At 29.0% G+C, this 26234-nt stretch overlaps 2 protein-coding genes across 2 annotated transcripts; both read right to left on the reverse strand.

Moving 5' to 3' along the window:
- Window positions 1-5022: 5022 nt before the first annotated feature.
- LOC114380548 (NAC domain-containing protein 72-like) lies at window positions 5023-7068 on the reverse strand. The gene is made up of 3 exons (XM_028339656.1): window positions 6760-7068; window positions 6395-6663; window positions 5023-5952 (listed from the first exon to the last, which is right to left on the reverse strand). Exons 1-3 carry the CDS (start codon window positions 6938-6940, stop codon window positions 5365-5367), a joined length of 1038 nt encoding a protein of 345 aa, XP_028195457.1. The 5' UTR covers window positions 6941-7068; the 3' UTR covers window positions 5023-5364.
- Window positions 7069-18256: 11188 nt separating this feature from the next.
- Window positions 18257-26047, reverse strand: LOC114379044. Its single transcript, XM_028337600.1, has 4 exons — window positions 25444-26047; window positions 24739-24821; window positions 18722-18849; window positions 18257-18529 (listed from the first exon to the last, which is right to left on the reverse strand). Exons 1-4 carry the CDS (start codon window positions 25935-25937, stop codon window positions 18257-18259), a joined length of 978 nt encoding a protein of 325 aa, XP_028193401.1. The 5' UTR covers window positions 25938-26047.
- Window positions 26048-26234: the final 187 nt, after the last annotated feature.

The following is a 26234-nucleotide window of genomic DNA, read 5'->3' on the forward strand; positions in this document are numbered from 1 at the left end:
TGTAGGCTTCCTCATGTCCTACACCTGATTAAAGATAATAAAAAAGTATGACTTAATATTATTTTTATTCTATTATGTTTCAGTTATTTTATTTTAATATATTAAATTTTAAAAGTTTTATTTTAATTCTTTATATCTTTAAAATGTATCATTTTGATATTTTTTCAATTTTTTATTAAAAACATTAATATTATGTTAATTTTTAAATTTTAAAAAAAAATCAAACTGATATGTTTTAAAAATATAAAAAATGATAATAAATTTTTTAAAATTTAATTTATAAAAAAGAAACTAAAAACATAATAAATCAAAAGTGATATTAAGATTAATTTTACATAATCAAACACTAATATCAATAGTAACAGTAGTGTTTGTCCAGCCGATGTTACATGATAATTAATATTATAGAATGATTGGACCATTTCTAATTAGTTGCAAGATAGCAGCAACCAATGCAAAACTAAAACAGGTATTCTACTTAGCGTCGACTAAAACCAATGCTACATTAGAAGATCAATCAAAATGGTATAAAACCAATGTTACATTAGAAGCTAATTCTAAATGATCTAGTGCATTAATTATGCATTAGTTTCAACTTGGATGACGTTAATGTGTAATGAATGCACTTGTGTTAGTTTGGTCAATGCTAAATTTAAATATCGGAAATGCTTCTTGGTACGACCAAGCAAATTTCGCTTTAAAAGTACGAATGCGGCCTTTTTCACCAATCACACGGCTCCCTTCTGCAAATGCTTCTTTTTATGACTCTTTCTATCAAATTAAGTGATTTCGTAAAATTATATATCAAAATTATGTGATAAATGTTTTTTTCCTGTTTTTTTATACTACAAATGCTTTTTTTTAAACTTATTTTTAGCAAATTAGGTGATTTTGTTTAAACTAGGTGATTTTCAATACTATTTACCTAAGATGAGTAATTTTGACTTATTTTATTGTAATTATAATTAATTTTAAAAAGTTAGTTTTTACATTGGTTACAACTTACAACTTACAAGAGATTGTTCTTCCTTGATTATTGAGAATTTTCAGATCGAATTAGAAATTGGTTATTTTATTTTTCTTGAAATTTTAATTGCACATCAATAATTGAATGTTTCATGCGATTCGTGTTATTTGGTTTCGTACCAAATAGCATTGCTGTTTAAATATATAGTCCATCCAGACTCATTTTCCATCTAAAATATTTCACTGTGTCACCATTGTCGTACCATTGTGGTATCTTTGTACACGACTCGTGGCTGCGTTCTTAACATAGAATTAAGGTATGCCTTAAACGTGAAGATTACTATAAATTAAACTATTAATGAATAAATATTGCGTACTGATGTGCAATAATTAATAAAAAGATAAATTTGAGCTTTCTAGCATGAGGGCATGACAGCATTCATGAACCAATATCTAACTGATGATTTTAATAATAGCTGAAAAGGATGCATACCCACAGTCACATATACATGGTGCATGTTTGAACGAATTCAATGCTTCTAACGCATATAACTTGCACGTTTCAAATTTGTTTAAAATGGGCAGAAGCAGAAAGCAACTTCAAATGGGCATGCATAGAAAACTGAGAATAAAAGCAAGGTTTAGGCCAATGAGGTGATAATGAGTTTTTAATTTCCAAATGCATTTTTAGTCAAAATGTGTTTAGTTGAAATAAAATTGAAACAATTTTTAACACAATTTTAAAACTCTTTAATTTTACATTCATTTTTAAAAAAATAATTGTAAAATTGATTTTTATTTAAAAAAAAAAATACATTCTCCGATGGTAGTTCTTGTCATCCCCACCAATACCACAACTAACATGTCATCACACAATCATTATTATTATTGTTATCATGATTATTATTGTCATATTGCTGATGTTACTACTATCACCACTGACACTATTGATGTTACCACTTCTATCAGTATTGTCATTGTTACTATTACTATTATCATTATCAGTACGAATATTATTATTATCTTCACTTGTTTTGTAATCATCATTATCGTCACTATCATATAAATACTTTTAAATTGATTTTATTTGGATAAGAAAATTTTTAACTAATTTATTTTGAAACTTAAATTAGAAAAAAAAAACTAATTTTAAAACTAAAAATACCCTAAACTAAAAACTAATTTTTAAAAATTATTGCCTAGTTGTATTTTAAATTTTTTTAAAACTTGCAACTAATTATCACCCGAGATTCAATTAGACTCATTTGATCTTTATAATTATAAAAAATTTCTTTTAGTTTCTATGTTTCAAAATATCACATTTTAGTCTTATACATATGTTCTATTTTTAGTTTCTTATTTTTTTCCTAAGGACTAAAAGAAATTAAAATAATATATGTAAAGGTTAAAAATAATTAAAATCATATATGTAAGAATTAAAAAGAAATGTTTTTAAGTATATTTTGAGAGTATAAGAAAAGTTTGTATAACTATAAAAATCACATAATTGTTAAATCTAAAAGGAATAACGGGAAAAACAAAAAAAAAAACTTTTGGTAAACGAAAAAAAGACAAGAAAAAAACTGTCACGTTTAAATCACGTGAAAGAAACGAGACGTAGAATCAGAATTACCACCTAATCTCCCTCGCAAGTGATTGACAGCTTCACAATAGGAGTCAGATGAATCCGTTTTAGCCCGTTAAAATATTTTAAATTATCATATATATATATATAGAATCTTATATAGGATCATTCTTTGCTTTCTTTTTTATTTTGTTAGGGATTATCGTTATTCTTTTTTTAAAATATTAATAACGATAATCCCTGACAAAATAAAAAATAAACCAAAGAATAATCCTATATAAGATTATATATATATATATATATGAGTGGCAATGATGAAATCCAATACCAATTTCAAGTATTGATTTGAAACGTAGTCAAAATTCAAACATGGGTTTACTCACTGCTCAGAAACCCGAAACCTGGTACAATAATAACAACGTGATACTTATCTTGTGTTTGTGGTACTACGTTTGACTGTTCGTTCATACATGCATTCGTGTTTGGTCATGGTGCTGCCGGCTGCTGTCAGTGAGACTCTACCTTACTATGGTAAAAACATTACAAACAAAAATACTAATCTATACATTTTGATTTTTATTACATTTTCTCTCTTTCTATTTAGTCTCTGTTTTTTCCTTTCTTTATTAAAATATGCCCATAAGAAAAATAAACAAATTTAACTGTGAAAATAACCTTATTAGTAAATTGCATATAACTGTTGTGTATATTTATGGTTAGCAGATAAGATGCTTATCTGTCCTCTTTTGTCGAATATGACAGTCCCACTTGGTTTTATCCCTTTCTAACCCGTGGGATGGGAGAACACACTTGTTGATCAATATTATTTTTTCTTTAGTTTTTTTTTTATTAATATTCTAGATAAAGAATTGACACATTTTATGACGTGACGTGTAAAATTAATGCTTTATCTAAAGTGTGTGTATTTCTTCAAAATTATTTTTAAAAATATTTACTTTTTAATAATTTTTTAAAAATATTTTTTCTTAAAAAATTAAACTCAAGCAAATTAACTTGTATTAAGAGTATATTTGACTAAATAATTTTGTGAGTTTAATAAGGATATACTCCATATAAATAAATTTTATATTATTATTCAATTATAAATCACCGTTGATATAATTTTTAAAATAATTATCATAAAAATTAATAAATAAATTTATATATACAATAGAATAACAAAATAATGATATAAAATTATTTTATACCAATGTATTTATTATATTTTCTAATGTTATAAATATTCATTTAACAAGTTTCTATTCAGTAAAAAAATTATTTATCTAGGAACAATAAAACTCTCTATTCAAAACTCAGGTGGTTGACTTGGGGTTATGATCTGCTTGTTGAAATTGCTATGGTCGAGTATCACTTATACTCTTCTCTTCAGTCAATATAATTTTCTTTGCTGATAATTTTTCTTTTCTATTTGAATATTTAACCTAACTAATAACTAAATACCTAGACAAATAGTTTTAATTTTAGATTCCTTTCAAAATTTGCTCCTTTTTTTTTTAATCTGAGAGACAGAAAGTGAGCCTTAAAAATGCTATTCCATTTCATTGTTGCTCTCCATACTTTCAGGCTAATCTTTTTCGCTTTTATGCGAATGATATTTGAAGATTTTGTGTTTGCTCTCTTCCAAGTCCATCCAACTAGCTTCTAAAATATGTATTTTTCCAAGGTGCACCTGTCATTCAATTATCAATTTGCTGCTGGTCCCATCTCATTGTTGCAGAAGTGGAATAAAATTAAACAGTTGGTGAGTTCTAGATTGTATAGTTCAAACAAATGATTTTCTTTTACCCTTTTTATTTGAAAAAAGAAAACACTAGAACGAAAATTAACCTTGTTTAATTTCCACTTGTTAAATAAAAACTTGATTACATTACATTTTTTAACTTACTACTACAAATACCATTCTGTTCTCATGTTCAACAATTCTGCAGTCAAATGTTTTTTTTTTGTTTTTCCGAAATGTCAATTTACTCGTCCATGAACTTTTCTTCAATTAATTAGATCGGTCTCTTTTTTTTTTCGTGAAGTACTTTTCCCTCTCTAAAACCATTTTCTTTATTCCTCTGCATGAAATCGTCAAAATACTGGTAAGAAAAAAAAAGGAAACGGCCACTTGACTATCGAATTTCATTTACGCACACAGAAGTTTAATATACGATCCTTATCACTATCTTTCTCATATTGGCAATGCGCCTACCTTCCCAAATTGGGATCACACTATCAACGGTGACTCATTTTACACGTGCAAAAAACACGTAACATATTAATAAAAATACCCTATATAGGTTTTTAGTTTTTTTTTTTTTATGCGTAAATCGAATAAATCAATTATAGGATTAGGATTTATAATAACTTATATCTCCTATTCAACCAAATGAATCAAATGTCTTTTCTAATGAGTTGCATTTCTTTAGGTACTTTAGTTGGTTAACAAAGTAATATCAAGATTGGAATTATTTAACGAAACCTAACATATAGTAAAAAAAATTCTTGCTGTTCATTTGAAGTACAAATGTGATTCATGTGGCTGAGTAAGGGCTTGTGTGGGCCGAAAACTACGTCGTAACAAATTAAAATGGTCCCGTCATTGCTTTATCTCGTGGATTGGTTCATTGAACGTTTGTATACCCTACATCTTTAGCTGAAAATGAGGACCAAAATTTTCACCTTCTTCTTCTTCTTCTTCTTCCCTTTTCTAAAGGATTAATCTAAAACCCCCACGAGTTAAGCCCAAAGAATCCCCCACCTATTTACCGATTTAAAAGATTACTACTATTATTAATCGATAACAGGGTTCAATTCCTGAACCCGAACCCCACCGGTTGAACCGGGTACTTAAACCCAGACGTGTCAACCGAATTCTGAAACCCCTGTGTGAAATCATTCTGAAGAAACCAGGAATTGTTCTGGACCCGTTGGTTTCTCACGCCGCTTTGCACCTCTTCCTCCATCTTTTGCGGAACTGACGTGCCCACATGGCATAACGTAGGGACATAGAGGTCATTGCACGCGTTGTAGTTCACCATGCCTTGCGTCTGGTCCTGCACCACTTGATTATGATTATTATTCCCCGATACGAAATCAACGACCGAATTCAGAACCGAAGGGTTGGTCCAATCCATTAACCCCCCTTCACCCAAGTTCTGAACATTGATCTTCTCCTCGTGCTGCTGTTGCTGCAGCGTGTTGACACGTGGCATCGGGAAACACCGTTCATCAATCGCTGGCAGCGATTCCAGAACGTCGTCGAGTTGTGACGAAGAAGAAGAAGAGGAACCGTTGCTGTATTGAGTGTGCTCGTTGCTCGGAACGACGCCGTTTTGCACCGCCTTCTGTGCACTCGAGTTCTTCTTGTAGATACGACACAGAACCCAGTCATCAAGCTGCATCATCAATAAAACATTGAAATTAGTTAAAGGTATAATAATTAAGAAACAGAGGACGTTAATGATATAAAATCATTTATGATCATGCCGAGCTTAATTAATATATCCAATGTTCAATTCCAATGCTTCCCACCTTTATTCAATTAACAAAAAGCAAATTTTCAGTTCAAATTAAGTGAATTCGAAAGCATCATATAAAATCGATGATACTGGTGTGACGTTAAGTAAAACGATTGAACTTGATTAAATTAATGAAAATATGCATGTGTGAATGCACTTATGTATTATAGTTGTAAAGGAAAATTTAAGATTGGAAAATAAGAAATGGAGGAGCCATTGAAAGTTTAAATCTTCCGTTAATAAAAACTAATAATACTAAAAAAGATAAAAAAAATTAACTTTTATTGATAGAAAAAATGTACTGTAGCTGTGTATATACCTTGGTGCCGGTGTTTTTTCGGGAAGAGTCGAGGAGGCGATACTCGTGCATGATCCAATTGGTTTTGGTGCCTTTGGGGGCTTTGCCAATGTAGAAAACGAGGGCTTTTTTTATGCCAACTTTTCTACCTTCGGTGGTGATGATCTTGTCGGTTCCGGTGGCTTTCCAATAACCCGACCCGGCTACTCTGTTGGGTCGGGACCCGTTAGGGTATTTCCTGTCTCTAGGGCTGAAAAAGTACCACTCTTTCTCACCGAAAATCGCCTTACCTGCAAAAATTAATCAATCAAATTTATTCAATTCAGAACAAAGTAATTAACATTTAAAAAAAAAATGGAGATGGGTGAGTGAGTGGGTTGAATTACTTGGAAGAACCCATGGGTCGAACTTGTACAAATCAATTTCAGCAATGATTGGAAGAGAGAAATGGTGGCCAGCGACCTTGCGGCATAGATACTGAACGAGGAGCTCCTCGTCGGTGGGGTAAAACCGAAAACCAGGAGGCAAACTCAATTGGGAAAGAGGGTCTTTCTCTGGAACTCCCATTTTTTCAAAAACACAATTTCGATCTTCAAAGAAGAAGGTGCAAGGAAGAATGAACAGAACCACCGGTGATGAAGAAGAAGAAGAAGATGAAGTAGCAGGGGAAATGTTTTTGTTTCCTTTTTTTTTTTCTTTCTCAGAAAACGGTAGACATGGGTCGTTATTTATAGCCAACACATGGGCTGAGATAAGTACGGTTATCTTTGTCTTACTGTTGGACGGGTGGGACCCACTTGAGTTACTCTCCTCTTAGAGTTCACCACGTGTCCTCAACAAAAAAAAAAAGCATGCAGACACTCGAGCTTATCTGGTTCCGATACGGTACCCGTCGCGTTCGGTAGGTTCATTGCACGTAGCCGAAAACGTAAAAGTAAAAAAAAAATAAAAATAAAGAGTAAATAAAACTAGTACTTTGTTCATTCAATGATTACAACAAAAAGAGAAAAAAAAAATAAACCACGCCGGGTTGAGTCATACGCGTGAAAGTTTAAAACCCTAATTAATTTTAGGCTATCAAAAATTTGTTTTATTGCATGCGTTTGGCAAATTGCAATATTGTCAATTTGTTGAATTTTAAATATTTATGATATTACTATTAGTAAAAGTATGATTAGATAAGTAAGAGATGATGAATTTAATTCTATTGAACAGAATGGACAAATTGAGCTAAGCGATCCCAACATAAAACATTATTCATAGAGGTAATTATTCCTTCAACTTGAGAAATTTTCTTTTTAAAAAACACTGACTAAACAAGATTTTAAATACTTTTTTTAAGTAATTCCTATCCGTACGCATGAAACACGTGCCCTTTGCTACAAATCGACATTGGATCATTTGGGCAACTCCCTTCAGCTATGTATATATTTGGAAATTGTTATGAACAATTAAAATATGTTAAACATAACAAGATGAAACAAATCTTTAAATAAATCTTAATTAGTGCTTTAATTAATGAATTAAAAATAAATTTTCTATTAAAAAATATTATTACTATGATGATTATGTTATTATAGTATAATTATCAGTGCATCTATAATAAAAAAAAAGGTATCATGAATCTGATTTGATATGTTAAAGTAATATTTACCGCAGTCTCAATTATTTCTCACTGTTTATTCTTTTATTTAAAAGAGAAGCCAACGAGTCATTTTCTGACACGTGTTAATCATCATACGATTTCCATTCAGTATTCATTATTATCCAGTTTCTGTCATATACAATTGTGTGGGATCACTTTTTTTTTCAGAAAAAAAAGTGATATATTTGGGACGAAATCATTTTTCACGCGCGAGTTTAAACCACGTCGGCACCAAGTAGGGTTTGCGGGAAGGGTGTACACGTGCGGGCACGTGTCCATGTGAGAGATTAAGAGTTAGGCTAGAATTTTGTCAGAACCGGTAACAGAGAAAAGGAAAGCAGCATAAAGAAAAGCTCGTGCGGTGGTTGCTTCCACCGTTGGACACATGCCCCCTCCCTTTGTTTTTTCGTGCCTCTCTTTTTAATCTGCTTATTATTTAGGTGTTTCTTTCACTCATCAACCTCCAGCTGCACGCTTACAAGTATGAAATGTAATATAGGTATGGGTGTGGCTTTCAAGGTTTTGGGTCGTTTTCCAAGAAAAGATAGGGTGGTGATGTGGCTAGTCAAGGTCAAAAATATTATCATAGAGTAGTGTGAATTGTATAAGGAAAGGTTGAATTTCATGAAAATGATTACAATTATATGAATTAGGGTTTAATTTATTCTATTGAAACACATATTTATATTTAATGTTGGATTATATCTCAAACAAGAGTATTTTTGGAGGAAGAAATTTGTGGGGGAAAAAGTGATGTGAATTTTAGATTTGTTTGTAATTCACTGGCGATGATTCTAGCTTCTTCCTTGATTGGTGACGTAGTAGAGTTTTATGAACGTGGATTAGAGATAGGGAAGGGAACAAATTAGTGATCGGCATGTGTTTGGTGGTGTTGTGTATTAATTTAGTCAAGATACAAAATGTAAAAGAACACAAAAAAATAATGTGACGTGAAGGGGTTCGGTGTAATGTCAATGGTGATGTATGATTGTGTTTGTGAGTGGATTTGTGAACACGACGGTGGCGGTATTTTGACAAGTATACTATAGCATGAGAGATTAATTGTGTGGTTGACACTTAAACAAATAATATGAAAATGTTGAAGATTGCAATAAAGAGGCACTTGGGTCAATAGGGTGTTACTAATTGAGAGTTTATATGGTTATCCTTATAATTTGGGGGTTAATATTGTTAATTTTTAACCAATTAAATAATATTTCAGTTTCTTATTAATTATTTTTTATTTTTTAAAATTAATCCTTGATTATTACTTTAAAAATTATAATTTTTTAAATTAAAAAATATGATTAAAGATAATTTTAGAATTTGAATCTTAAAATCTTTTTAATTATTTTTAACATTTTTTTTATAAAACCTATGCTTAACAAATAAAAAAAAATTCAATTCTAAACCTCAAAAGAGTTTTCTTTTATAAAAATATATTAAAAATAACTAAAAAATTTTAGGATTTAAACTTCTAATATTATCTTTAATTTAAAAAATAATAATTAAGAACTAATTTAAAAAACAAAAAAATAATTAATAAAAATATCACATATAATTTGATTGATTAAAAAATTAACAATATTAAAACTCCTAAAATTATTGAGAAACCATAGAAATTCTCGTTATTACTTTTGTGTTATTGTGATGGGAATTGGCCTTTGCCACGTTTACATTCGAAGTAAGAGGTGGCTTCAGTTTAATGGTTAATGAAGCTAAAGAGTAGAAAGGTTCGGGTTCAGAGAAAATGGACCAGCAATATGAAGAGGGAACAACGATTCTAGCACCTACCACTCTTTTGTTAATTTCGTTTTTACAAATGAAAACATTTACTACTAGGCATAAAGTATTTAATTAATGCGATTTTGTCTTAATTGCTTAAAAGTGTTAAAATTCAAATTGCTTCAATTCTCTTACAAGATATTGCTAATTAATCACCTTTTTCCCCTGCCCCCTTCTTGCATACTTCCTTTGTATAACTTGACTAGTATATGTAAGGAAAATTCGTACCGCCTGTGATTTTGACGAGTTTATTCAATTTCTAGTTTTTACCAGAAGCTTAGTCAATTATTCAATGGCATTTTCCCCTTTAATTTCTCGCATAAATTAAGTTTGTTTGTTTCTCTTCAGAAATAGTCTTTGGTATATACATTATTTATACTCGCTCGGTTTATTATAAAGTAGCCTTTTAATTATATTATTTTTATTTGGTGATATACTTTAAGTTTACATAATCTAAAAAGACAATTTTATATGGAAGACTACTAAATTTGGTATTGTGATAACACAGAAGTCGATCTTTTTTATTTTTCTTTTCTTTTTAGCCGTGACTGAATCCATTTAGAATTCTAAAATGGGGTGATCATGTCAAACTTTACCTTCGTTAACATCACGTGCATAATGAAGGTCTTGGCCAAAGGCCAGAAAAGAGAAAGGAAAAAGAAAAACACACGATCCAGTGATAGTTGTACTACTTCATTATCGTCGAATTTGCCTTTTGATATATAAAAAAAAAAAACAGACTTTTCTCTCTTGTAATGTATAATATTCATAACTATCAAGTGATGAGCGATAATATTAAGTTATTTTTTACAAGTAAAGAATATAATCAAAAGAGTACAAGGATGTTTCTTCAACAATAATACACTTAAGAGGATATATGAATACAGTCAAGAGGACTATCAATTGTAGAAAAGTCAAGTACTCCTTTTTCTGCATTGCCTACTCTTCTGGTCAAGGAAATTTTCTAGAGTTCAATATGAAGATTAATGTTTATGACCAATTCATTTAAGTGTTTTTTATTTGTCTCTTTGGTGTAATTGAGAGGTATGTTTTCAGCCCGAGAAACGATTACTCCATCATGCATATGAGGTTAGGTTTTTGTTTGGTCCCTAGAAGGTAAACAAGACTAAAATGAATTCAATCTCTAATATCAACCATGAACTGGGAGTGTACATCTACTAAGAATAAAAAATCAAGATCAAGATCTTAGCTTGACAGGTTCAGCAATGAGCAATTAAGCAAAAGTGGTTGAATAGCACATGCATGGACAATTATATTGGAAAAAAAAGGAAGTTCCTAGTGACAAGTTATGCTGAAGGAAATAATCAGTATTGTCAGCATATTTTTTTTTAATCAATCAGTGGCTTCTAGGGATTATTTATTATTAAAGGTTAATTGAAAGTTGAAACTAACAGAAGCAAACCTTTTAGAATACTATTGCAACGATCTTATATTATTTAAATCAACAAGAAAAGAAAAACTACTCAAAAAGGAAGAATAAATGAAAATATCTTGGTACCTTGAAAAACGAAGCACTTAAAATTGATTAAAAAATCCGGGAAGTGAAATAGAGTAACAGACAAATCAACACACAACATGATGTTTCCTTTTTTCTTTTCGTGCATATGGCTAAGAACAACAAACGATCGAATATAGGCAGAGAGTTGATGTCTGAATGCAGCTAGCATGCATGCAACAAGTAACTGATTTTGTTAATTAGGCTTGTTAGTGTAACGTGTGGCATGACACGCATTAATTAACTGTGTCCTATTTTGTGTTCTGTAGGCACCAAACTATCTATATAGATAAACGTCAACATGGTGGCTCGCCAAACCTGAGAGTTCAAGCATAAGTTTTTTGACTCAGGCCTAACCTAAAACTAAAACTAGTAATCAACCTGCTTCTTGACATGCAACTTCGTTCAAATGGAAAGCCAAACCCGAAAGCTCGCACACAAACTATACTTTTTAATACATCAACGTGCTTTAACATATAATTGGGCGGCCAATGCTCGTTTAGATTTTTATTTATGCCTATCCATATTAATTTTTAATCTTTAGATATGTTGGGATGAAAATAGGTCAATGAAATATCAGCAACCAGCATAAAGTTTGGCTTGTTTTTTAAAAAATACTCTTTTTTAAACAATACCAATATAACTTACACTAATTATTACATAATTTAATAATTTTAAATTAAATAATTTTATTTCAAAATTCATTATTGAATTAAAAGTTCTTCATAGATAAATCACATCTACCAAATTTTATATTAATAGAAAACTATTTCATATCTTAATCAATACTACAAAAGTTACTTTTGGCGGCTATTTAATAACAATAAACTAATTGCCAGTAAATAATTATTAAAACCAATTCTTTTACCAACTACTAAATATTAGCCAGTAAAAAGTATGCTTTAAATGACAATATTGATAATTATCCTTGAAAATGAATAATAACTCACGTAATGTATATTGACTAATAAGTAAGATTGTAATAAAGATTATTTTTTGTTCTTCTAAAGATCATTATTTTTTATTTTCTTTTGTTCACCTCCTGAGTTATATACAATGCAATCGTTACAGTGTGAAAGATCTGCAACACCTTCTCTCGCTTTGATTCAGTGGTTGTCATTGTCCTCTGCCTTTAGATCTGTCATCTTCTCTTCCGACGTTGCAGAAAGCGATGGACAACCCCGAAATTGACACGCACGTGTTGAATTTGCTAGTTTTGAGTAGAAAGAAACGATCGACAGCACGATTCGCTCTTGATTCTTGAATCCAAAAGTTCATGAGTTTGTGTTCTGTATGAAGTTATGGAGAAAGTCAAGTCCCTTGAAGCAATGAAGTTGAAGTTGATGGGTAACAACTACTTTTTAGAAACCAAGACAGATTATCCATGATGCCTTATTCTATCTTTTGGAGACAAAATAAGACATCATTGATAGTAGGTCATGATTTCTGAATAGTTATTACCCCACCAACATCAACTTCATTACTTCAAGGGACTTGATTTTGTCCATAGCTTCATACACACAGAATACAAAACATGCACTTTAAGATACCCAACATATAAACAATCATATCATTTAATATCTGCGAAGCATCAAATGTTTCACTAGTTCAATGAATCAATGTCCAAACTACCCCAAATGTATAATATCTTCAACAATCCTTAGGTTTAAACAATAGAGACCACACATACATGCACCTAGTGTTTCCATATGTGAATCTTCTAAGTGAATCAATTCAATGAGCTAATTTACAAAACTACTCGTATTACTTGCCTTAGTTGCCAGGTAAGATTCACACATACAACTTTAACAAATCAAATTGTTCTAGCCATACCCTAATCAACATATCCATTCTTTTCAAATCCCATATGATCCCATTAGATAAACCATTTCCAAAGTCAATTTTAGTTAAATTAAACACAACCCTAAGTAAACTCAACAATAATTTACCACCACAAGTAAAAAAGAACACATATCAGTGTTTCAATTAGATTAGACAACAAAAAATAAGACAAGCTAGCAATTCCAGAGAGAAAAATGGTGATTGAAATGAGCATGAGAAATAGCGAAGTGTGCATGTCTGCGTGCTTTATATATGTTTAAAATGTGGGTAGGTCTTGAACCACTTGATATCTCTTCATGATCAATCATTTAGATCAAAATCAAGCTATAACACCATTTTTATGGAAAATGCTAATGGAAATATGCATGTTCTATGTAGGTGCATGCAATATTAGATATTTTTTCTTTTTGTCATCATGATACTAGTACAGAATATCTATCAACTTTATTTATGACTAATCTTTATCGAAAAATCTAACTAATCACTTTTGATGGATTTTTTTTTTCAATTATGTTTTTTTCATTTAAAAGATTCAAATTTGAGATATTACTTAAAAAAACTGGGTTTATGACCCTTCAAACCAATAACTTCTTAGCAACATCATATATCTCCTACCTTACATCTTTTTAGTCAATCTTCTTAACTATGCGACAGCTGTTTGGTATCAAATGATTCAATTCTTTTATTAGCTTGGAGTCTAATTAGTTATTCCAAGTAATTTGTTTCACAACTTTGCTTCCAATTCGGGTCTTGGGTAATGAGACGAGTAAAAGAAGAGTGTGGTTTATGATATGGATAGTTGTTATTTGGATGATTAGGGAGAGACCACTATCCTTTTTCAAATGGTATTTGGGATATTACTTTTATAGTTATATAGTGAACACGATCAACCTTATTACTTTTTTTTATCAGCCAAAAGAATATCATTAAAAGGAAATGGTACAAGAAATACCACTCCAAAAATATATGGAATATACACACATGAATAAGGATCCAATACCTATATGGTTACTAAATATTTAGATGATACTTGGAGTTGATTATTGACAAAATCCTCAAGTAAAGCTTGTCTCTTCTATGATTCGTTTATAAATTCAAGACAATATTTTGTTTGGTGTTATATTGACATCTATGATGTTTTATTTGCTCTAAAATATGGTGGTTGCTCTAGCATCATAGCTTCCTTTTTTAGGGAAGTGGCTTCTAACTAGTCTCTTGATGCCTCTAAATTTTCCAGTTCAAAAATTTCTAACTGGTAGGGAGGTATTTGATTTTGGCTAGATCCGCTAGATGTTTATGTCCAAACAAGGAATTCACTACCTCACCTTGTTTCCATATTGGTTTTGGTGTAGGTTTTATGCCAAGTTTTTTTTTCGAACAGCAAAATGAATTGATATATTAAAGGTGAGTTGTTGCCAGAGTAGGGGTACATAAAAAAATTGGTTTGAATTGAATGGGATTGTAATGGAATTGATTTTTTCTTTGAACTAGTTAAAAAAATGAGTATATGATTTTATAAAACTAATTCGATTAATCAAATTGTTTCTGTAAAACCAATTCAATTAATCAAACTTATTTTTATTTAAATACTTTTTATTTAAAAAAATAATTTAAAAATCAGTTCAAAATTAATTTGACTCTTAGAACTAGTTTAAAATTGATTAAAAATTAATTTAATTTAAAATTAATTTTTTAAAATCAGTTTAATTTTAAATCAATTTCTAAATCAGTTTGACTATTTAAATATAAAATCAAATCAATTAAAACAGTTTGAAATCAATTAAGTTTGATTTTGTTACTGAAACTAATTTAGTGAAGTTTAGAATTCCACATGAATTAATTACAAGCGATGAGACCTATGGCACAATCCACGCATACCCACTTACTGATGCTGAAACCTATGAGCTTTAAATGGAATGACGATACCCACTCACCCAGTCAGCATTCAGCTTCAGATAACAGACCAATCCCCTGCTATATTCATTAATGCCTTTTGTGCTTATCATTTTGCCCTACTCGAATTCCATGACTTATAAAAGCATTCATCATACACACCGTCAAGATCACATACTCCATCCTTGAACAGAATAGCATTCTGATGCTGCCATATTGCCCACACCAAAGCTACCCAAACAGCCCACCACAAAGTTCGAGCTTTGGCCCCCTTTATACGTCCTATATGCTGCCAAAAGTGGCTCTGGGGATATCCCTTGCCAATACCTTCACTTCCCCTGTCATGCACTACATCTATTCCATAATTTGTGAACAACACTGCAATGGTTTTGTGCCAAGGTAAATTTGGAGATGGAATATGTAGTTGTTTAGGTGTTAAGAGTTTAAGAGAATATAATATGGTGAAATTTCTAATTGCTCAAGTATGTTTTGGAATGCAGTGGGATTGCTAGACCCTATTTAACGTTGCTAGAGATTTAATATTTATTGAATTTAATTGATTTTAAAAGAATTGATATGAACAATTGAAATCAGATTAACTCGAATCACCTTATTTTATAAATTATAAGAAAAAACAAACAAGCCAAAATTACCCTGTATATTTATATTTATTTGTATTGGGCAAAAAAAGAATTAATTGAAAATAAAATTCTAATTAAATGAATGATATTTTAAAAAATATATCATTAAATAAGAGATAATTAGTTTTTTTAAGAGAAAGAGAGAATTAGCAAAAATTTATGTATATTTTAGTTCATCACATATTTACATATAGATTTTTTTTCTTTAATGCCTATGCACGATCACATCATACAAATAAAAAAATTTACATTGGATTTAGAAATAATTAGACTCTAACGGATAACTTCCACCACATCAAGGTGACGCTCTATCATTATATCCCTTGCCTCCATTGAAAAATAGAAGTGACTAATCTAAGACAATGGGTCAAGAAATTCAACATTACTATTCTTAAATAACTTATTAAAGTTAGACTTTCTTTTCACATTATTACAAATAAGAAAATTATGTACACATCTAATCACAAATCACTTTAAAATAATTACTTTAAAAATTAACAATTTTATATTTATAGTGAATTGTGATTTGATGATTATATAAAAAAATTTACAATTTCAGTTTATAATTTTTTTTTACTTATAGTTTGGTTCGGAGATAATAATATAATTTTTTCTGTTTAAGAATATATGATGTTTAAGGTTTTTGTATAAGTATTAAAGAATACAATTAATTTATTGAATTTCAAAGGAAAAATTAGATAACTTTCTAATATATATTTTTTATCTCTTTAATTAATGATTCATTTATTTTGTTTATGTATTATTTCCACTAAGTATATATTAAGAGTATTCTTAATATATATATATTAAGAGTATTCTTAATATATATATATTAATGTATCATTGATTTTGTAAAATCATATATATTTAGGAATAATTTTTTTCTCTAAAACTTTATATATTTTGAAATTGAGGGATTGGGAATTTACCGTAACAATCAGTAGACAAGCTCCACTAATCCCGGTGTTCCATGTTTTCAGCTTTCTAATTTCAAGCGATGAATATTTTCCCACGTGCCTTTGGAAAGTATAGGGTGCTTTCTTTCAATGTAATTGTCAAGTCTTGACGTAGATTCTGAAGTAAACTTGACCAATTAACCCATCCTTTGCTGCAACAACTTGGATAGAGACTGCCATCAACATGCACCCAAGAAAATTTTGTATGCTGCAAATCTTTTTCAAGTTTATTGACTATACCGACATCGGTAGGACAACTACAAGAATTGTCCTTTTTAAATCCTTTTCTTTTAATAAAATTATGATAATGATGGATTACTACAAAAACAAAAATATAGATTAGTTGTTCCTATAAGAATAGACTTTATTGATGAAAATTGAGCTATTGATATAGTAGTAAATATTATAATTTATACTAATAATATGTTAAATTATGTTAATATATAATTTTGTTCGTATAAAATTAATATGTATTATCGGTATATTATTCTATTAGTATGACTATTAATAAATCTCATACCGATAATTTAATGAATAGTATTTTGAATTTAATTTTGATGTTAAGTTTAAAGATTATTTTTTTGAAGAAAAGTGTAAAGATTTTTATAACATCAACTACTTAATTAGAAATCACTACATATATAATTTTTAGGATAAAATATGTTTTTAATCTCTCAATTATTCTTTTATTTTATTTTTAGTTTCTCAATTAAATATTGGCTGTTCATGGTCTCCAAACTAATTTTTTTGTTTGATTTTTAGTTATTACTGTCAAATTCCTCCGTTAAAGGTTATTGTTTTTCTTTTTGGCCTTTAGAAACGGCCAAAAAATTGATAGCTTAACTTTTAAAATCTTTTAAATCATTTTCCGCCAGAAATTGTTTCCCTTAGATTTTAGACAACGATATAAAAACAGCCCATTGCAACCAATTTCTAGTGGATACATACATCATAAAACAAATGTAACACCTCACTTAGAAATAAAGAAGACAAGATGAGTCAATTAGAAAGAAGGAAGGAGCTTCCTCAGCCCAAACAATACCTCTGCTTAATGATCCATTATGGTGCTTGGGTATATTATTTGCACTAATAAAAAATAAGATTTTTATATCGGTTATTTAAGATTTTTAATATAGGTTAATAATTGATGTTGAAAGTACCAATATAGAAAGTATCATCGTTAACATCGGTTTTTTAAAATCGATATTAACTAATAAATACAATATCAATTATTTAAATAATCAATATTATATGATAAGAATTATGAAAAAAAGACTAAAAATTTATATATCAACATTGGTTTTTTAAAAAAATCGATATTAAATGTCACTAACTACATCGATTTTTTTTTAAATCGATGTTAAATATTTTTATTGACGATTTTTTAAATTTTTAATCATAATTTTATTCATCACAAAAGATATATTTTTTTGTAGTGATTGGTGTCCCTTCCTAGTTGCCTTCGACTTCCAGCTTGCCAAGTTTCACATTAACTAGCTAGTTCCCTTGCACATGAAGCAATGTTCCACACTACAGAACTAGAACAATACCTTTTTTATGGAAGAAAATCAATATCTAATTTCCTTCTAATTTTAGAACACTAGTCTATTTCTTTGTCACACCAATCCTCATAAGAGCAACATAGGCTATAAGTCTGTAATCTATCATCATTATCACTAGAGCAGATGCAGCCATGACTTGCTCCTGCAAATTGAAATGAAACCCTGTTTGCTTTATAGAAGGAAATTCCGCAACTTGACACTGGCCAGTAGAACAAGGGTATGTCTCGCCATTGCTATACTGAGACGCGATAAAGAGCTGGTAGTTGTAGTAGCTGATGGAAATGTACTTCACCCATGAAATAAACACCAGAACATGCTGAACATAAAAACCACCAGCAAGCAAGAAACACAGCAGGAGCAGTGAGGACAATGTGGTTGCATCTTTTGATCCATGACAGAAGCGCCGAGGTCCTGTGAGACTAAGACATGGAGTAAGAGGGTGTGAATAAATATGGAGGGAAGACTAAGTTCCATTTGAAGGTCAGCTACCACCCTTGACATGAAGTACGAGGAGAGCCTGTACATTCCTGAAGATCTTTCTTTCTCTAGCATCAATAGCTCTTAGGGAATAGTGAAAATGGCTTGAAAGAGAGGGAAGAAACCCCAAAAGCCGGATATGAAGAATAGAAGCCCAATCTGCATGTACAGTATAGTTATGATTATCAATATTGTACTTAAGTCATTCTTTTCATAATTTAATTCGCTGTCCAAACAATAGTGAAAACCAAATCATACCTATAAATTCAGAAAGAACAAAACTTACATTCAGTTCTCTAAGTGTTTTTTATGTTATTCTCTAATTAGAATTGAAATTTCATTTCAATAACTTATACTACCCTTTATGCATATTTTTATTACGCACATTAGTAAGGTAAAACTCTAATTTTGATCAGAAAACAATATGAAAACACCTAAAAAAACCACACCTAAGTTTTGTCCATTCACCAAGTAATTTTGTAAATTTATAATTATATACTTTCAGGTTTGTTATTATTAATAAATAAAATCAATTGCAATGAATGAGTACATGATAAGTTAATTCCAATGTTACTGAAGATTGAGATAAAGTTTACATAAAGCAGAAACGTAGGCAAGATCTATACACAAAGCAGAAAAGATGCATAAGTCAGAAATATTTTGAAATTATATGTCAAGAGAGAATACCTAAACAGAAATGAATAATTAGCCATATCTTAGCATTAGTAATTAATAGTTATGGTTGAAGCAAATTGTGTTACATTGAGCATTTACCAAGAGTACTCCTAAGTAACAAAACTCTAATCATTTTCCAACTTTTTGGTAAGCATAGTGAATTCTCAGCAATATTTTTAAAGATTTTACCGGTGAAGAAATATGTCAATATAATATTTTTTTATAACCACAGGAACTAAAGCCTTGGGCTTTCTATTGACATACCAGAACAATATAATGCAGCTCTCTGATTTTATCTTCCACTTTCCTTTCAAGCTCATGAATTGTGTGCTCCCTTTCACAAAGTTGCTCCTGCAAAGCCAGTTAAATAAGTTTTTAGAGTAAAGAAGCTCTATTTTACATTATTAACATGGTCCTAGAGTTGAGCATCAAAGGTGCCTCGCATTTCCATTATCTCAGTTATAACAATCATTTGAGCCTTTAGTTCAATATAAGATAGAAGATAGAAGATCATTCTGAACAATATATATGCATGACATGACACGTAATTTGGTGATCAGGCTCACCAGATAATATATCGTCAAGTTAAATGTGATCGTAGTGGATTTGCATTCTAAATTAAACTACGTACGCACCTATATAAATGTTTACTTTATATAATTATATCGCCGCATTAAAGATTCACTGCAGTTATTTTATATAATATATCGCCATTAAAGATAATATAAGATAATCACATTACTTTATGCATGGACATTGATGGTAACCGTGGTGCTCATCAGATAATCATAATCCTAAGAGTTTTCTTTCTTATGATCAAGGATTGTTAGAGGGAGAAGATAATTTTCTAATCTCACAAAAGAAAAATGGATGTGTTTAGAAAGACAATTTAATTAACAACTTTTTTAGAGCAAATTAACAATTTATTAAATAAGTGTCTATTAATAACATATATATATATATATATATATATATATATATATATTATAGTAGTTTAGTTGGTACATTGTACAAGATAAATGTTTATTTTATATAATTAAATTTTAAAATATATAAATTATATTATAATTAATAAATAGATTTGTACTTATAAATTTATTTTAGATTTATGATAAATAATTTATATTATGATATATTTTGTTTTTAATTACTTATAATTTCTTTTAGAAAAGATTGAAATTCAAGATAGAACTAAAAAAAAAAATATCAAATATATTTTAGAAGTGTGTTTAAACTTTGAAGATAAAATATATATTTGAAATTAGTTTTGATATGTATTGTCGTTTAATTAGGAATTATTGTTAATATAAATTTTAAAATAATTATCATAAAATTAACAATTTATTATATATGTGATAAATTATGATTGGATGATATAAATTTTACAGTTGCGGGCAACAAAGATGGGAGAGAAGTAGGTAGATGAAAAAAGAAAAAGAAAGAAAAATAAAAATTGTTCGTAGAAGAAAAATAAACTAAAAATATAGAGAAATATTTGAAATTAAATTTATTAGATAAATAAGATGATATAAAAATAGATTTTTATCCTTTGATACATTTGTATTTTTTATTTGTACTTTTATTTTATAATTATTTTGACTTTTCAAACCATACATATGAAACAGGCAAAAAAGTAAGATGAACAAGATTGTGTCGGTAAAGTTATGTGGAGTGTTTCCTCCCTTTCCACTCACATGAACGTGAAAATATTGCACACTGGTCACATTAAAATTTCAAAAATTTATAGGCTCTTTCTATCCTACCAAACCAAGTGAGTTCTCATATTTCTACACAGTCCACGCTCTTCTTGTCTCCTCTTCAAATTTCTTGCCCACTAAACACATCCTTCGTCAGAACGAATTGAAAAAAAAAATATAAAAAAAACAAAAATAATGAAGGAATTTTTTTTAAAAAAAATGGTATATGATTGAAAACATTGTTAAGAACTTTAAAAAGAGCAAAAAAAATTAAATAAATATATTACAATTATGTACACATTAGAAAAAAAACAACATAAGAATTATATTCAAATTTATCTAATTATTACTGTATCATTATTTATCTGTCAGTGCCAGTATTTTATTAATAAAAAAATTATTAAACTCATCTAACAGTCTTTTGTCAAAAAAAAAAAAAAAACTCATTTAACAGGGCACTCAAACAGTCCAACATGATTCAACTACTGGTTTGAGAATAAAGCAAAAAAAAAAAAAAACTTCTACTCCTTTCTATTTCTATTAAAATGCAAATAAAAACATTCTAAATATATGCTCAATCAATTAGAATTCTTAAACATTTAAAATGATTAGTCTTGAGAAATCTATTTAATTCGACTTTTGGTTAACCCAAACTAATGATTTCAATCAATTTTTTAAAAATAATTTATAATAAAAACTTATATTTATTTTATGAATTTAAGTTATATGTAATGTTAGTATAATCTTTTTGACATAAACATTTAAATAAAAATTTACCTTATTGTTGCATAATTCTATTCCTTAAAGTAACGTCACAACACAAGAAATTTTTATTAAATGATGAATTAAAAAAATTAAACAGAAAATGCATGTAAATTACTAATTCTTAGTATTTCAATGAGAAAAATCAAAACTTGTGATTTGTCAATTATTCAGCAAGAGAGGGAGAGAGAAACTGCACGTTATGATAGCAACAAGTTAACTTTGATTTTTAATTGAAGTAATGTTATAATTTACAATGTGTTTTTCTTTAAATATTTTATATAGAAAATATTAAATATAAAAATATATTTAATATCTTAAAAATATAAAATTACTTTCAATAATTTATTTCATTTAATAATTAAAAACATGAAAAAATAGAGTATTCTTTCAATTGGCATTAAAATATATGTGCTGAATTTTTTTATTAAAGAAAATAAAACTTATCTTTTAATAGTTGAGTCAAATGTTTGATTTTTTTTCAAATACTCTTAATTAAAAAAAGTAAAATAGAAGTTTTATTTTAGCATAACTAAAACATTTTTTTATGTATTAACATCTCTTTTTTGTGAAACTAGACTCAAATCCTTAAAGTAATATTTTGATGAAAACTATTCATCCATGAAGTTAATGGATATTTCACATTAATAATACAATGACCTAAAAAATACTTTGTGTGTAAAATGCATAATATATATTTTGTTTTATTAAAAATTAAAATTCATAAATAAAGAGTAGTCTATATATAAAATTTTAAAATACAAAAAAAATGATATATTTTCATTAAAAATATATAACAACTTTAAATTCATATAACATCGAATGATATATTTTTTTATTAAATTTTTCTATACATTTTGTGTGTGTATAGTAGTGCCAATACGAATTCAATATAAGTTCTCATGTAAAATATAGATACTCTTTATGAAATGCTAACTAAGAATTAATAAGTTATTAATACGTATTTACAAATGTTAATCTTTTTAAAATATTGGTTAACAAACTAAAAAGAGTAAGATTTTTATTGAGATGCATAAAATTGTGTTACTCATGACTTCTAAAATATATATTTTTTAATTTTTTAATCAATGTTCTAAAAATACTGTTCACAAAACCCATATCTATTTAAAAGTAAATATTTAATTGCTTTTTTTACATCAGAATATCCTTCGTTTAATAAGTGAGGGACTAATCTTGCAAAACACAATCAGAAACCTGAGTAAGGAATTGTAAATCTAAACTCCCTTCAATTAGACTAATATTATATATTGACATATGTTTGTAATTCTAATTAATTTCACACAATAAAAATTGTTCTCTATAAAATATTAGGAGTATAATTTGGTATGTTGGCGAGTCATGAACCGTACCAATGTATGCACCACTAAGATCAACCCCCTAAATACTCCTTTGGCCAACGCAATTGCTATGGTATGAGAGTACATATAGGCCATGTCACCATTTATGTTCTTGCTATGCTTAACTACCTGTCTATTCTAAGCTAGCTGACCTAAACAACATTAATGTGTAACAGCCGAATAAGCAAAACAACCTTAATTATTACACAAGACCGACTCCACGTTTATTACAAAGGTCTTACTAATTATTGTCTTTAGATCATTTATTAAGAAACTAAAAATAAATAAATAAATTATTGTGAAAGTTATAAAAGAGTATAAAAATAATCATAAATTACATAATTTTTTTATCTCTTAATAAAAATATTTATAGTTTCTTAATTGATATCCTAAAAATACTAATAAACATTTGTCTTATTATAATACTAGTCATCATGAAGAGAGGAAGCATAAACATTTCGTATCCCCTATAGTCTCTTTGGGTTGACCTTTGTTCTCTGGTCTAAACCTTAGTCTCATTTTGCTGGTTTGAATTTCACCTGGGCAAATTTTACTCTGCTGGTATTACATAACAGTTTTTTTTTTTTCTTTACATTATCATGACATTTTTCCTTTTAAATAATAATTTATAAAGCAAAAACGAGAGGTATTTGGGAGTCAGATGTAATTTTTAAATTAAGTAAAAGAAAAGTATATTTGCTGTTAATTTCAAGGAAGATCAGAATCATTTTCTATTGTGTATATATGCCATTATGTTGAAGAAAACAGATGACTTTTTTCTAAAATGAGAAGGTTAAAGTAAAAGGTTTTAGGAAGATTAAAACATCTATCTTAAATGGCAAAGGGCTCATTATCTTTTTTAATTAAGGTTGTGACAAACTATTTTACAAAAGAGAGAGAAGAATGAGAAAGATATATCTCAAGCGATATAGAAAGTTGAAAGATACCTTTATCTTATTGTGTAGTAGTAAAGATTATTTTTCTAGACTATGTCGATCAGGTCGTTTTCGTTTTCACGTTAAATCATGTTTTATTAATCATCTTTTTTATTTTTTAGTATCCCGTTTTATAGAATATATAACGTTTTAAAAAATTAAAATATATATCATTTTACAAAATTAATTTGGATTAAATATTTTTTTCAATGTTACTCTTAATAAATATTTAATGAGAATAATACATAAGAAGAATAAATGAATCATTAATTAAAGAAATAAAAATTATATTATGAAATTATCTAATGTTTTCTTTAAAATTATAATACACCTTTTTATTTACCTTTAACTAAAAGAATTAATACAACAGCAGCAGTATATATAATTGCAAAAACAGAAGCACTTTACATATCTTTTGCTATATCATGCACGGTACAAAAATAAGAGAATCTGATGTTATTTTTTATGACCTTATGGAAATAAGAATTAAATCAATGAACAAACAATTATTAATTAGGTATTTATGTCCTTATTAACAGAGAAATAGAAGGATCTAAATCATATTACACAGAGAAATAGAATTCTTCAACACTTTCTAAAGAGGAATTTGTAAGTTTTTACGCTGCATCCGCTCTTCATTCTTGAGCTCTATCATGCTGCCAATGATGATGTCAGAACTACTATTCACAATTTCAGAAAAGTTCCTGCATTTCACCACAAACAAATTGAATATAAGAATTTCTTCAACTTACAATCGGATAAGTCATATACATGGAACTTAGTTAATTAACAGCAAATTAACATGTGGAAACTTTCAAATGCATATGATGCATCTGAATTGAGAATTCTAGCATGTCATTATTTCCTAAACCTAGGGTATCCCATTCTCACTTTAATATACATATGTAATACTTTATTGCTAATAAATCATATTATTTATTCCATTACCCTTATACAAAAGCAATGTCAGCATAGGCATATATATTTATAAAGATGAAAAGCCAAATAGATATATAATTAAATGAGTAAATAGTACGCACCTATACTATAAAAGTTTTTACATTATTATTTAACTATAAAATTATTATCTATAATAAATTTATTAATTTTTATATGTAAGTTTAATGGTACCTAATATATATTATTAGTGTAAAATTGTCGAACAATTAGACATGATAAAACTGCATTATACTATGTTAGTTTATAGTTATAATAAAAACCACATTAACATGTTTTCTTGATTGACTAATCCATGTGTAAAACTATTAAGACGGTGCATATAGAAATGAAACAAAGGCATTGTCAAAAAGATTTAGAAAAATTTACCCTTTTGAGGAGTTGAACGTGAGTCCCACGGTGAACTTAACCTCCTCAAGAGCCCGTCTGAAGCGTCTAAGTTCATCTTCAGACCACTTAGGGTTGTTGACAACGCGCAACTGCGAAGGCTTTACATCACAGAAGATGGGAATGACCTTCTTGTTGCACCCCAGAAGAAGTGCAAGCTCATGGAGGCAAAAATAGGACTCCGTGTAGCGTGGCGAGAGAACCGCCACCCCAATCTTGCACTCCATAACAGCCCTATTGATTTTCTCAAACAGTTTGTCCCCTGGCTTCATGTTCTTGTTGTCCAAGAAAGGGTTGAAACCGTGCCTCTTCAAATGGTCATAGAGCAACGTGGCCACTGTTTTCTTTGTGTCCATGCTCCTATGGTTCAGGAACACGTCACACGGCTCCAACACTCGCCTTGCCACCATTTGTGTTCGCCTTTGCTGGCTGAAGAACCTGCGCTGGAAGAAGCTCATTGCCATGTTACGTTGCATGGTGTGGCTGCTTAAGAAAATATATAGCTAGGAATTTATAACAATAGAGGTGTTCTATGTATGTATGTATGTGAGTGTATTCTTGATGATTAAGCTGTTTGTTGGTTTCTTTTGTGGGATATTGCTTTTACGCTATGGCTTTTATGATGATAATGAAATGGGTATCTCTTGAATTGATGGGGACTCCCCCTTTTATAGGGGTGTGTCGTGAATTTTTTAATAATAATTTTAGATGTGAAAAATTATATAAATTTCTCTTTCATCTATTTTGTTTAAAGTTCTTTGGGTGGGATATTC

The sequence above is a fragment of the Glycine soja genome, chromosome 12 (genome assembly GCF_004193775.1).
Source record: "Glycine soja cultivar W05 chromosome 12, ASM419377v2, whole genome shotgun sequence".
NCBI lineage: Eukaryota > Viridiplantae > Streptophyta > Magnoliopsida > Fabales > Fabaceae > Glycine > Glycine soja.